At 51.0% G+C, this 15,110-nt stretch overlaps 1 protein-coding gene across 4 annotated transcripts in view; it reads right to left on the reverse strand.

The window, feature by feature from the left end:
- Positions 1-15,110, reverse strand: part of DISC1 (DISC1 scaffold protein) — a 347,388-nt gene that overhangs the window by 291,210 nt on the left and 41,068 nt on the right. For all 4 annotated transcript variants that reach the window (XM_067711093.1, XM_067711094.1, XM_067711096.1 and 1 more), the window contains exon 2: positions 290-1,245. In XM_067711093.1, the coding sequence (XP_067567194.1) occupies positions 290-1,245 (956 nt within the window). The remainder of the gene's footprint in view (positions 1-289; positions 1,246-15,110) is intronic.

Genomic DNA, 15,110 nt, shown 5'->3' on the forward strand with positions numbered 1-15,110 from the left:
AGCAAAGCTCAGCTGAGCTAACCCTGCATCGCTCAGGCTAGGTACTGCGGAGGACCTGCAGCCCAAAGGCAACGAACCTAAGCATCTAAGGGACAGAGAAAATGAGAACAGATTCGAGTTCAAGCTGAAAGAGAAGAGACAGCAGGGAGGCGACATCTTTTTGCAGCCAGCAGCCAGGGGAGCCGCCAGCAGGGAGCTGGGCAAGCCCAGAAGTGCTGTTTCCTGCCCTCTGTCCAGAACTAATCTGAGCCGTGACCACCACCTGCCCACAGGCTGGGGAGACACCCACCTCCAGCCGCCTCTGCTGGCCCTGCAGGCAGTGCCACAGTGCCAGCTTGCATTTGCTAAGCAGAGGGTCCCAACGGAGAGCATCCCCCGAGCTGCCGCCCTCCAACCACGAGGGGTCCGGGGCGCGGGAGGAGGTGGCATCCGTGTCCAACAAGGGAAGCGTCTCACACTCCAGCCTGGGGCCGCCCCCCGAGGTCTGCGCAGCGTCTGCCAGGCCCGGAGGGGCCTTGAGAGCGAAGGGGGAGGAGAGGACCCGAGGGTGCTCGCGGGCTCCGTCCAAGCTGGCAGCCTTGGCCTCCGTCTCCTCGGGGCTCCGACGCGGGGCCTCGGCCTCTCTGGATGGCGGGCAGCCTTCTGCTTCTCCCCGTTCCCCAGCGGAACCCAGGGAGAGGCGAATGAAACTAAAGCTGGAGGTGAAGACATCCTGAGAGCCGGCAGCGGGGGAGGGGGCCTCGGGGCCACTTCCGCGGCCGCAGCTGGTGCCCCTCACCTCCTCCGGGGACAGACAGCCTTTGGTCCAGACTGCTTCCTGGCGAGGGCTTGGGGCCTCGTGACTGTCCATGGATGGCAGCTCCCCCGGACACCCGGCGTCCCCGGGGCGCCTCTTGGGCAGGGTGGTACCAGCCCTGGGCTGAGTCCCACGGAGCCCTGGGCTTCCTCTCACGGCCACCAGAGCCAGGCCTCGGTGGCCCACGGAGGTCAGAGCTAAGGCTGCTGTGCTCCTGGGAACGGGGCTCCCAACCGAGGGACCTCGCCACTGGCCTCCACACGGCTCGGCCCTGGACTCAGCGTGGTGGGACTCCTCACCGCGCGCCCCTCCCTGGGCCCGGAACAGGGCGCCCACTGGCGGGGAGAGGAACCCGATCCGGGGCCCAGCTGCGCTTCTCATGTAGCCCGGCCTCCGTGCCAGCCGCCTCCTCGGAAAAGACGCTGCTGGTCGTAAGCGATCTTCACTGCCTGGGAAGAAAGAGAAAACAGCACCGTAAACACGCACATCTCCCTGGTTCAGCTGGAACTGCATCTGGAGAACATCCCCGGGTTCAGAGGTCATCCCTCGGGGCATCCGTCAGAGACGCTGGCTCAGTGGTCCCGGGGCCAACCTGGTATGAAAACTCTGATTATCCTTGGAAAGCGTCCGCCTAGCACGTGCAGACACAGCACAGCATCCCAGCTCCTCTGCTGAGCCGAACGGCTGGCACTGCTGTGAGTTGTGCCGACACGTCAGCGGGCACATTGCAGGCACAACGTCGGCAGCTCCTCTGAGCCTCCAGCATTCCTGCCCGGTGGTCTCTTAGGAGTATCAGCACTTTCACCCTGGAGCGGTCTGGAAGGCAAACGATCTGCAGCCGAACGCCAGCGCACTCCCCCAAATGCGATCCAGTCACCTAACACGGCTCCTCTTAGCACATACGTGTGGTTTCATCATCTGAGTTACCCACGTCCCTGCACACCTGCAGACCGTGGAAAGCTGGCAGGGACACAATCTAGGCCCATCTATTCATCTCACAGGGAATTACAGGAGGCCCTGCTCGCTGTGCTCTCCAGACCAGGGGCTGTGTTCCCTTCCCAGCTATGCGAGAGGGACAGAAACAGTGAAAACGGCTGATACCTGTCAGAGGCATGATGCTACAGCAGTTGGAGGGCGCAGGCTCTGGCACCTCATTGCCCGGTGCAAACCTGGTTGTGCCACTGCTGGCTGTGTGACCTTCCACAAGTTACTCAGCCTCTCTGTGCCTCAGTTTGCTTATCAGTAAAGTGGAAATACCCACAGTACCTCTCTCCTAGGGCGGTTGTGAGCATTAAACTAAACGAGTTACTAGAGGCAGGCAGCTCAGAACAGTGCCTGGCACTCATAAGTGCGATGAAAGCGTCAGTTACTATTTCGACATTTTAAAGCACCCCGTTACTCATGATGTGTCTTCATCCGCATTAATTTCCTTTGCTCCCTACCGAAGTCATGTGAATCAAGCAGACCGGGAATTATAACTTTCCTTTCGTCATTAAGGAAACTGAGGCTCAGAGACATTAAAGCTGCAAGTGGCCGAGTGAGCAGGGCCAAAGTCTCCTGACTCAGCCCACGCAGTGCTCTCGCTTTGGGGCCCTGCCGCACCTCAAATGAGACTGGATGGGGAGGGTAAAAGCGGGAGCAGACAGCACGAAGCACGGCCATACATACACACAGCCTGTGGCAGGAAGCGGAGTACAGCTCCCCGGCGGGTCCACGCATCTCTCCCCACCTCCCAGAACACAGATGCTCCCAGCATCCTCGTCATGGTAAACAGACAGCACTGGGCATCTAGCGCACCACTGTGTTACGATCGTGCCCTGCATTTAAGTTGCTCGATAAATGGTGAATGAATGAATGGATGCATGGATAGATGGAGGGAAGGTAGAATAGATGGATGGATGAATGCATGGACGGACGGACAGACTGGGGCCCATCTGAGCCCCAAACACACGCTCTTTCTGTACCCTTTGCCTCAAAGTATATCACTTAGGATGACAACTTGAAATGACAAAAAGTCAGAAGAAAGAATTTTCTTTTTTCTTCATTTATTTTTGTTTTCTTCCATGCAAAGTTGGAATCAGTAGAAAAGGACATATGGAAAATGTATAGAAAATGTACAGAGGGATCATTAATAGGCCAAATTGGACCACTCACTAGGATGGCTACTAGCTACTACTAAACACACACACACACACACACACACACACACACACAGAGAGAAAATAACAAGTGTTGATAAGGATGTGGAAAAATTGAAACCAGTGCGCACTATAGGTGGGAATATAAAATGGTACAGCTGAAAAGAGCACGAAAATTCCTCAAAAAATTAAAAATAGAATTACTACACGGCCCGGCAATTCCACTGCTTGGTATATACCCAAAAGAATTGAAATCACGTCTCAAAGAGATATTTGTACACCGTGTTCATTAGTGGCATTATTCACTGTAGACAAATACGGAAGCAACCCAAGTAGCCCTCAATGAATGGATGGAGAAAGCATGGTCTATCCATAGTGGGAAATTACTCAGCCTTACAAAGGAAGGAAATTCTGAGACCGGCTACAACATGGGTGAACCTCAATCCTGAGGACAAGATGCTAAGTGAAATAAGCCTGTCACAAAACGACAAATATAGCTTGATTCCGCTTATCTGAGGTCCCTAGAGGAGTCAAATTCATAGACAGAAAGTAGCAGGACGGTTGCCAGGGGCCAGAGGCAGGCAGTGGGCTGGGGGGGCAGGGGGAGTGAGTGTTCAGTGGGGACAGAGCTTCAGTTCGGGGATATGAGAAGGTTCTGTGGATGGATGGTGGTGACAGCTGCACAACGGTGTGAATGTGCTGAATGCCACTGAACTGTACACTTACAAACGGCTAAGAGGGTAATTCTATGTTATACGTACTTTACCACAATAAAAAAAAAAAATTAAATAGACCGAATGGCGTCACCATACTCTCTGGTCCCAAGGAGACCCGTCCTTTCCCTCAGGGCTCTCGCGCCTGCACCAATGGGGCAGTCAGCACAGAGCTGCAGGGGCTCGGGACAGGGCGAAGGGAGGCCTAGAAGGATGAACTCTCCTCTGCCTGGAGAACCGGCAAAACAGTTTTTCAAGAACAAGGAATCCAAAAGAAAGTAGAGAACACTGAATTCTGGCTTCAGTTACCAAAGGCAAATGATCCAGCAATTCATATCCTGAGAACGAAGTCCTGTGACATCTATATTGTCTTTTGGCTTAAAGAGACTTCTAACTAATTTTTTTATACAAGTCCAATCACCCAAATAACCCTTCTGAAGTTAAAAAGCAATGCTATGTGGAAAATAATTTGCTTGAAATTTCATTTCTTTTCAAAGGCCTCTGGGCCCTTGGGCCTGAGTAGCCCTTCGTAAAGCCACTCAACTAAGGGTCCGAAGTCCCCCCAGGCCAGGTCCAGCTGCCGTGCCAAGCAGTTCCCCGAGGGGAGCCCGTGTTCCTGGGGGTGGGAGGAGTTTCTGGTAAGATGCTGTCAGGCCACAGCGAGAGGCAGCGGTCGGGAATGGGGGCGGCCCAGCCTCTGAACCCACCTGTGCTCCAGACATGCCCCACTCCGGGTGTGAGCCTTCCAGAAGGCGGCCTCAGAAACAAAGCCTGTCACACACTATCAATCCTCACCCTCCAGAGAGGGTGGAGGAGCTGAGAGTCGGATCCGGAGGGCACCTCTGGAATGAGCTAGAACGATCAGAAGAAACCCAGATGGGGCACACAGCTGCTCTGAAATCTCTAGGGAAAACCCCAGTTCCCCGTAACCAAAGTCCCCCTTTCCACTTTTTTTTAATTTTTATTTTTTGAGGAAGTTTATGATGTCCCTCTGGCCAGAAACCAATTATTACTTATATATCCTGCCTGCGATCTGACCTGAAATCCAAGCCCTGCCTACACACCCGGCATTTGAGAAAGGGTTATGACGCATTCAGCGCTCGAGAGGAAGATTCCTTCCTGACACCTTGCTGCAGTCAGCTCTGGGAACAGAGAGATTCGAGGGTACACGAAGTCAATCCTGGCAACACGAGGGAAGGCCCGGAAACCAGCCGTGCCCTCTGCTCTTTGTAAAACCCAGAGATGGCTCCATTCTGCCCATCTGGCCCCAGAAAGGCTGGGGTGGAGACAAAGCTTCAGGCAACCTACTCCATCCCGTGCAGCCCACGCTCCATAACAGGTTCTAGGGAGGGGAGCGCAGGTGTCTTACTTCCTTCCCATGGCGCAGACCTGCAGGTCCCTGTTTATGTGGGATCCCCACTCCACCCCCATCCAGCCCAGAGAGCTCTGAGACTGAAGGGAAGTGAAAGACAGGGGCTTTGACTAAACCCAGATGTCAAAGAGCTTCCATATACCGTCTGGATAATGTACCCAGGAACGCCTACTTACATAACTTATGGGAAAAATTGGAGAAAGCCGATGTTACCGGCCAGGTCAGCAAGAATCCTGTCTGCCCTGCCTCTAACGCTCTCCCTCCATCTCTCCAGATCCCCCCCCATCCTCCAGCCCCTTCCCCATCAACTACTTCGTCCAGATCACCCAGCTCCCAGGCCTTCACCACGAGGCCACACCACTCCTCCCCCCAATTTATTAAAACCCAGCACTGTCAGTTATCTTCTTTGCTGTATATAAATTGTCCCCAACTTACGCTACTGATAAGCTTCCTGAAGTCCTTACAATTCCCCCCGAAACTCCTAGTATACAGAGAAGGCATCCATATACGTCGGTCAGATCATACTCATTTTTGAATAGGAAATCTCAAATACGCAATTAAAAAAAACGATACTCGTGAATTTACTCAGAAGATCTTAAAACCAAGCCCCAAAGTTAAAATCTACACAAAATGCTCAGGTGGGCTTGGGCAAGACCCTCAGTGACTCTAAGGCCCCGCGGGGAAAGCACGTCTGCCTCGGGAAGTGTAAACACAGGGGCTCAGAGGCCGCCGCTGAGGACGCAAAACATAGTTAGAGAAAAGCAAACACACAAACACTCTACGAAATGTGACCTGGGTATAAATGCACAGTGGAAACATGAATGAATTTACGGTTTGCATGGAAGGAATTTTAATCCCGTTTGTCATGGTCGGGGCATACACTTTCATAAAACGTTCAGATGAACCAAAGCTTCTGAGTCATAAAGAAACCACACATCCCTGTGGATTAACTTGTTTTCCAAGAACCAGAACCCAATCAGATACACTAAGCACAAACACCTGCCTGAGCGACTGAGCAACTGAGCGCAAGTTCGCCTTCCCCGGATAGTTCAGAGAGCACCTGGGGATTCGGAAGTACCTTCAGGTCACCGTAATAAGCACCTCGTGAGCAGGACAAGTGCAGGTGCGAAATAAATCCAGTTTCACCACGTTTGCCTTTTAACTGTGCGATCCACGGCAACACAACCGGTCCTGGTTGAACGTGGGATGCTGGGTGGGGGTGCAGACAAGGGCAGGACACCGCCCCCGCCCCCAGATTTCTTACGATCCAGCAGGGGATGTAAGTCATGCACAAAACTTGTCGCAGATGGAACGGCTACTCAACCACAGAGGAAGGAGAATTCCATTTGAAGTTAAATGAGTGGCTCCCCTGGTCGGCTCAGTCGGTTAACCTGACGTTTCTCTGACCTTCAGCAAAGCAGAGGACTCCCTGAGCCCCAGAGTGTTCCCCAATGTATGTGCCACCCCAAAACTCACCTCCTGGGGTGGAAGGGAAGGATGGGGTGAATGCGGACCAGGCCCGAGGGGTTCAGGATGACTCTGACAACCACCTTGGGCCCGAGAGCTCCCCGTCAGCCGGACCAGAACTTTCTTGCTTGTGAGACCTCCTTCCTTCCATCCCGGGGTCCTTGGCAGGCTCTCCTGCCCCCTCCCTTATCCTTCAGCGGCATCTCCCTCAACCTCTCCCAGGCCTCTGGGACTTCCCTGGCGGTCCAGTGGTTGAGACTCTGTGCTTTCACTGCAGGGCGCACGGGTTCGATCCCAGGTCAGGGAACTAAGATCCCACATGCCTCGGGCAAGCACAGCCAAAAACAATTAATTAATTAATTAGATAAAAACAAAAAACCTCTCCCACGTCTCGCCCCCTCTCGGCATCTGCCTCTCGGAGGACCCAAACCCTGTCCTAGAGGAAGCACGGTGAGTGATCACAGGGGTCCCGCCCTCCTGGGGGCGGGGCAGGGGGCAGGTGGCAACCACGCAACCACACGGATGAACGCGGACAGGGAGAATGACGGACAGATCGGTGGTGGCCAGCCGCAGGGGACAGGGCCCCTGGCTTTGTCAAGCGGGGTCTTGGAGTGGCATTTGGCTGCGACCTGACAGGTGAGTGGGAGGTATAGGGAGGTCCCGGGGGAGGCTGCTGGGAACAGTCTGAGAGAGGAAGGAACGGGGCTGGAGGGGCCGGTCGGCGACACTGGTGACAGGCAGGGGACAGGACGGAGCCAGACACTCCAGTGCCTGTGGGCTGCATCGGGACTGGGTCTTCGCCCCAAGAGCAATGGGAGGCCTTTGGAGAGAGACAGGATCCCATGTGCAAATTTTAAGAGATCCCTCTGTGGAGAACAGACCAGACGGGAGCAAGAAAGGACACAAGGAGACCAGTCAGGAGGCACCAAACCGAGGGCACAACCAAGCCCGCGGCACACAGAGGAGAGGGGCCCTCTGCTCCACACACCACACCCATCCCAGGTCCCTTATGTGACAACAAGCAAGGAGCCCACTGTCCTCTGAGCGTTACAGGCACCCCTCCCCCGCCAAACATTTAGACACAGAAATACTTCAGGGCCAAATGAGTGATAATATCAATCTTTCTACAAAGAACCCCTTCCAGAAGCATCCTAGCTAGTTACCCAGATGCCTACATTTTTGAAAACATCCCTTAGGTCTGCAATGTCTTTCTCTTTCCTTGTCATCTTCCACTATTACGCTCATATCCATGTTAAACATCCCCATACCCAACACAAGCCAGCCCCATCCTCAAGAACCTTAGCCTCCGTCGGGGCTAAAACTAGAAGTCCAACAGGAAGTATGTTTTCAACAGCACCGTCTATGGGCAGGTAGGACCAGGGTGTGTGTGGTGTGTGTGTGTGTGCGCGTGCTCGTGGGTGCACACGTGCAAGTGTGTGCATACACACACAAATATTTATAGGAATACAGATGTATAGACAGAGACAGGGAATGTCACACAAGGGAGGAGTCCTCCCCGGCCCCTCCCTTCCAAACCAGCCGGTAACCGCCACAGAATCGTGCATCGGGCTTGCCGACATCTCGAATTCACAAGCTGACACTCTCCATCCCCTTGAAAGGCAGGCTGTTCCCCAGACATGATCACTCATCAGCTGCCCTGGGCGAGCAGAGCCCCCTTACCCTGATCTAGCATCACCGTCATCTCCCAAGCCGCGTGCGCTGCAGGTACACACGCCAACAGGTGCGCAGGCTCGGGGCCCCTGTAAGAGCAAAGCTCTGTCTGTTCTCCCGTCAGCCTCCTGGTCACCCAAAGACCAGGAGCTTTGACTCCGGGGCTGCTGACATCACTTATAACAGTCTTGCCGTTGGAAGTGCTGAACTGCGATTTAATTGGCTACAGTGTCAGCCCTGAGTCAATGAAACCGAACAGACTCTTCTGCTTGGAACATAGGACACAACAATGTGCTAAAAGTATGAAGAAAAGCAAAAGTATGATAAACAACAGCATAAACTGGTCGGAGGAGGGGGACAGGATGCAGGAGGGATTTCAAGGGTAATATTCCACTTCTCAAGCTGGGTGGTGGTTACATGGGTGCTGACTGTGTTACCATTCTCCAAGGTATATGCAATTATACATATGTAATATATAATTATACAGCAGACACATATATATAAGTTTTATAACTGTGAGATAGTCTATGCCAGTTTTTCAAAGCTGCGGTCCCTGCACAAAGGCAGAAATACCCAGAAGCAGACACAGACCAGGCTGTGAGCAACCCCACACGGGAGGCGGGGGAAGGCTCAGGGAGGAGGTGCCCCTGGAGGTGGACCGAAAGGATGAGACTCCAGAAGCCAAAAAGGAGGGTGAGGCCACGGCGGGTGGAACGAACAGCAAGTGCTCAGGAACGAAGGTATGACAGCATGAAGGAGGTCACGACGGCTGGGAGCAGGCAGGGCGAAGCCACTGGGGAAGAGGGACCAGAAGGTTGTGTGCAGGCCCGGAGGGCTTCCAGGTGGAGGCGGGACGAGGCAGGGCCCTGCGCTGGAGAGAAGAGGGTTGGAAGCTCACCAATAGGCAGGAGAGTGGACAATGCCATCTAGGGAGGAATTCTGGAAGAAGAGGAGGGCTCGGGAAAGAAAGAACCAGAAGGGACCCAAGGAAGCCACTGGTGATTCCAGGAGGTGTTGGGTGAGGGACATGCAGCCCCTGTGTCCAGCCCCGCTCACGGTCACCACCATCCTCGGCTCTGGCTCTGCAGCTGAAACGCTGAAACTTTGGATCCATGGTTCCCAAACAAGGCTGCACATTAGAGTCACTTTGAAATGTCATCTTTTAAACGTTCCACAGTCCAGGCCACACCCCAGGCGGATGACGTCACACAGGTGGGGAGGGAGACTCAGACCTGGGTCCTGGGGACGCTCCCCTGATGACTCCACGGGCAGCAGGGCTGGGAGCCTCTGCTTGAGGGGGAGTCCTGTGTAACCTCCCAGCACACTTGGAGTTCAAGCCCATCATAAACTTAACATTCACAGCACTGCAGACCGTGTCTCTCTGCAGAATCTTCCTCTCTTGTTTCTCGAAATGCTACGCGTGGACAAAGTCGGCTCTGTATGTAAAACTTGTCCCCATACGTCTGTTCTAAATCTTCTCCCCACACAGGGTTTCCGCTTTCCATCAGACAATGGGAGCCCTGGGTCCCACGACGTGACCGCCCATGCCAAAGAGGCGTGAGGCCGGCGGCTGCCGGGCAATGTCTCACTTCCCCAGCCTGCAGTCTCCTGACTCAGGGCCCAAACATGGCTCAATGTTCAGCCCACTTTGGTGTTTAAGGGTCACAACCCACACATGCAACATACAGTGTGGGATCCTGGACTGGATACAGGAACAACCAAAGGAGATTGGTGGGTGAAACTCGAATAAACTCTGTAGTTTAGTTCATTGTACCAATGTTAAGTTTTTAGTTTGAATGACCCTACCATGACCCTACCATGATTTTATGTATATATAAAGCTTTTAGCATGGGGAAGCTGGATGAAGGGAACTCTGTATTATCTTTACAACTTTTCTATAAATCTATAAGTATTCCAAAATAAAAAGTTTATTTAAAAAGCACACACACACACACACACACACACACGATTCATGGACCTGTATTTTGCGGCAGGAAACGGTATGGGCTCTGGAGACAGATTACCCGAGTGTAAATTTAGCTCTGCCACTTCTGAGTGAGTGTTGTTGGGTTACTTGCCTCTCTGCTGCTCGCATTGTCTCGTCTGTCACCTGGGACTCCACCTCATGGCATTGCTGGGAGGGTAGAGCAGGTTATGAATTTGTCTACCGTGCCTGGCACAGAGCAACCATTCAAAAACTATCTTTATTTGCAATTCAGGCATAGAGCAAAGACAAGAATATCACCCTAAAACCAAGGCACTTGGACATGGCCACCTGTAGGCGGAGTTCAAGGCAAAGCCAAACCCGAGCGGCCTCAGCTCTGACTGTAAGCTGTTTTCTGTACTGAGGAGGCTGCTGGGGGCCAACATGCCCACACACACACACACACACACACACACGGCATACACACACTGCATACACACACACACACACGGCATACACACACTGCATACACACACACACATAGGGCATACACACACACGACACACACACACACGGCATACACACACACACACGGCATACACACACACGGCATACACACACACACGGCATACACACACACACACACACACACACACACAGCATCCAGTGTGGTGTCTCTGGACACTCAACCCATGCTCTGTTGTTGGCCAATACCTGCCCAACTCTCTGATCCAGTTTCCTGAGTTGTTTTCTTTCCTGTTTACCCCCGATCTCCTTCCTCCACTTGAAACAGGCAGTTGAGGAATTTAGCAGTTAGAGACTCATAAGCCCCGTGAAAGGGCTGCTCTGAAATCACTGAGCAGCCTCTCGCCACGGCGCTATTAATTCTCATAAACGATTGTCTTTTTCTTCCCATGTAAAGAGCTACTCAAAATCTGATCAGCCGCTGAACTCCCTCAAGAGTGCTGTTAACTGCAGATGGGTGTCGCTAATGAATTTTTTAACTGCTGCCCTAATAAAATATGGATGAACCAGAAGGAGCCCTCTCTGTAGCTGTTATTTCAAAACAACTTAAGTTTCTGCTCTTATTTTTGCAGCAAAGAGCTGCAAGCTCTCACATCCACCCTAACAAAAGAGAGCTTTGCTCAGGCTAGTCATCTCTAAAGTTCACAGTTACCTTCTTAATGCCATATATTTTATGCATGGGCTTATTTTCAAAGCCTTCTACATGCCCCGCTTTGCATGCCAAATTTGAGATGTGTTTATTAAAAAATGATCTTAAGTTGTCAGTACTTCACACATAAGTAGTGCCCTAGGGACTAGACTGTCTTTCAAGGAAGTCCCTGCTTGGCACTAAATTTTTATAATACTCAGAATTTAAGCCCACATCAAAGGTTTGTGCCACTTTAAATGCCTGCCCTTAAAAATGATACAATTATCGCATCGCAAATGTCTGCTCTATGATCCTACTAGAAAACAAGAGGAAATTTGGGGTTTTTTTTCCTACATTCCAATATCGCACCTTGGAGCACTGGTGCGAAGAAATAAGACAGAAACTGGCATTAAATAATTCCTAGGTTATAAAGATGCTCTAAACAGCTATGAGCACGGGGGTGGGTACTGAGGGTGACCTGTCACTTAACTGGTCTCAGATGTAAGGAGACATTTTATAACAGAATATGACTGTCTTTTGTCTACACTCGAGGATTCTTCCTTCATAAAACTTTTCCGGTCTCACTTCAGATTGAGATACTATATATAGCTTCCAAGTTTTAAGAGGTCATCTCTCCATCCAGAAAGCTCAAATCTTTCCGATTGATTCAAACACCATTAGTGTTTTGAGTTGATGAAAACTAGGCATAGGCTGGACTGGAGTTAACCTTTGCACCACCTACAAAGAAGGGGTTTGTTGAAACAGTCCTGCTTTCTGGAAGATGACAGTGGGGGAATACTTAGGATGTTTAAGAGAGCAAACTGTTCAAGTACCCATCTCCATTCAGCCAGCGCAAACTAATTATACAGAAATCTTGTCTCTTCTTGCCTTTATAGTGCCTCTTCGCTCTGGAATCATCTTGAACAAAGCAATACATCTTACTGTGAAGAATAATTCTCCACGGATGCTTTGATGCTTAAATATCTGAAGTGCACTTTGGTTATATCAATATGCTTCCACACTGTGGAAAGCAACTAAACACCCTCACTAGATTCCTTTTGAAAGCTTTTGTTCTCAAAGTGGCATATTTAGTGATTTTTTTTTTTTATGAAGATGAGACGCTAGTGTCTTCACCAGCCACTACTATCAGAAGGGTATCACATAAACTCTCAGATAGGACCTGCCAGAGGAGGCAAAGAGCTAGAGGTGCTGGCCGCTTCCCTGAGGGCTGGCATTCACAGTACGGTGATGACACACTCAGATATCACAGCCGGGCCCAGGCCAGCACTGAGCTAGGTCACCAGGCGAAATCAGTCCTGCAGTCCAGGCTTCCCAGGGAGGTGCGTGTGCGTCGAGGGATGCAACGTCCCGGCGGGCGCACGTGGGAATTCAAGCCACCCACAGAGACCGGGCCCTACAGTCAACCATCTCTAGAAAACAAACTAAGGCTCAGCATCCCAGGGGGGACAGGACTTGAAGGAAGCAGAATGACCTTCTCAGTAGAGTCTGAACCTACCTCTGCCCCTCAGAGCTCCGTGTCTTGCCAAAGTAAACCTTCTCCGAGCTTGGTTTTCTCCCCTGGGGAGTGTTACCAATCTCCTCCTTGCAAGTGGGGAGCCCTAGCATCTTTCTTCAGGTTAGACCCATACAGTGTGTGAGATGTCAGTTTTGTATTCCAGGCCTGCCTTCCTGAGACTGTAGTCAAGTCACCTTGAGGGCACAGTGTCTACAGACAAGCCCTGCGTTACCTCCAGAGATGACTCCTCTCATCTGTCAGATATGAGATCACCAGTTCAAGACTCAGAGAGGGTCTGGGACCACAAACAAGAGCTGGATTCTGTTGGCTCCCATCTGAGCGATCCAAGAAAGTTACTTAGCCCTTCTGTGCCTCAGTTTACTTGTGTATAAAATGGGCATAACCCCCATACCTTGAAGGACTGTTCTAAAGATACGATAAAATCACTAACGGGGATTTTCAAAAGCCCATCAGAGCTTACGAGAAGCGGTGATATGGGCTCAGAAAATTAGCTTCTTTCCCCAAGTTCTTCTGGGCCCCTAAGTCATCACTGTATTCTAATAACACCTTACAATTTTCCTGGATAGTGTTATTCAATGTTATCCAACAGTCTGCTTCAGAGTTAGTTTTGTGTTAGGTTTTTTTTTTTTTTCCTCTTCCTATCTTCCTAATAGGGTCTACCCTATTAGGAAAGAGAAAATAAGTGGGTGACCATAAAACACAGAAGTCCATGGAGATTTCCAAACTATCAGAAAAATATCAGACAAACTGCAAGCAATTTCTGACACACAGAAGAAACTCCTGAAGATTTTAGTTGATCTATATTTTCTCCTAGAGCTACAGAAATCCTTGCCACGTACATGCCTCAACCAGCCATTGCTTTTAAAATCTTCTCATTTTCCTTAAGGGAACGGTTAAGGGAAAGAATGACATTTCACACTTTTTGCTGAACACTCAGAATCAAGTGTTTTGTCTCCCTCTCTCTCTTTATTTACCTTTTTGGTCTTTAGGCTATCTTTCTCAACTTCCAGCAATATCAAAAGGCCGATTCCTTTTTCAAAAAACATGTTTAATAGCGAAAACAAACTAGATGAGTCTGTTTTTCTCTAGAATGGGTTTTAAAACTTGAGTTAACTCTCGCTAAGGGAATAGAGTTTCCTCTGTACACAGCCTATTTTGAAACAAATGAGGCAAACCTGGGTAATAAATTGGATTTAATTCACTTACACTAAAGGAACGTGAAAATGAGATCGGGCAATGGCTGAGGTGTTCTTTGAGAACAGGAGAAGGTCGACAGACTGGAAACACACAAGCATCCTGCCGGGTTCTAAAAAGGGAAACAGATCATTCCTGCAAATTGAAGCCCAGCGATTTCAGATCAATGAGCAGGACACAGACACCAGATGAGCTGCAGAAGATCAGTAACAGGGTTGTTTGTGAGCACTTACTTATGGAGAGAGCCTACGTGGGTTTATTAACAGTAAATCATGTCCAGGACTTCCCTGGTAGTGCAGTGGTTAAGGATCCGTCTGCCAATGTAGGGGACATGGATTCAAGCCCTGGTCCAGGAAGATCCCACATGCCACCGAGCAACTAAGCCCGTGCGCCACAACTACTGAGCCTGCGCTCTAGAGCCCGCGAGCCACAACTACTGAGCCCACGTGCCACAACTACTGAAGCCACACACCTAGAGCTCGTGCTCTGCAACAAGAGAAGCCACCGCAATGAGAAGCCCGTGCACTGCAACGAAGAGTAGCCCCCGCTCGCCGCAACTGAAGAAAGCCCGCACACAGCAACGAAGACCCTACACGGCCAAAAATAAATGAATAAAATAAATAAATTTCTTTTTAAAAAAAGACAGTAGAGAGAGATCAGCCAAGATGGCGAAGTAGAAGGACCCTGAGCTCACCTCTCACGGGCACACCAAAATCACAGCTACTTACAGGACAACCATCAATGAAAAAGACCAGAACCTACCAGAAAAGCTCTTCCACAGCTAAAGACGTAAAGAAGGAACCACGACGAGACAGCTTTGGAAGGGCAGACTCGCGATACAGTCAGGTTCCCCCCGGGTGGGAGACACAGAAGCTGGAGAATCATTACAACTGCAGAGGTTCTCGCAAAGGAGTGAGGGGTCTGAGCCCCACATCAGGCTCCCAAGCCCAAGGGTCCTGCACCAGGAAGAGGAGCCCCCAGAGCATTTGGCTTTGAGAGCCCAGCAGGGCATACTTTCCGGAGTCCCAGAGGGCTGAGGGAATAGAGACTCCGGTCTTAAAGGGTTCACACAAAATCTCGCATGCTCCGAGTCCCAGGGAAGAAAGCCATGAATTGAGGGGAACCTGGGTCAGACCTACCTGCTG

Source organism: Pseudorca crassidens, chromosome 16 (genome assembly GCF_039906515.1).
Source record: "Pseudorca crassidens isolate mPseCra1 chromosome 16, mPseCra1.hap1, whole genome shotgun sequence".
NCBI lineage: Eukaryota > Metazoa > Chordata > Mammalia > Artiodactyla > Delphinidae > Pseudorca > Pseudorca crassidens.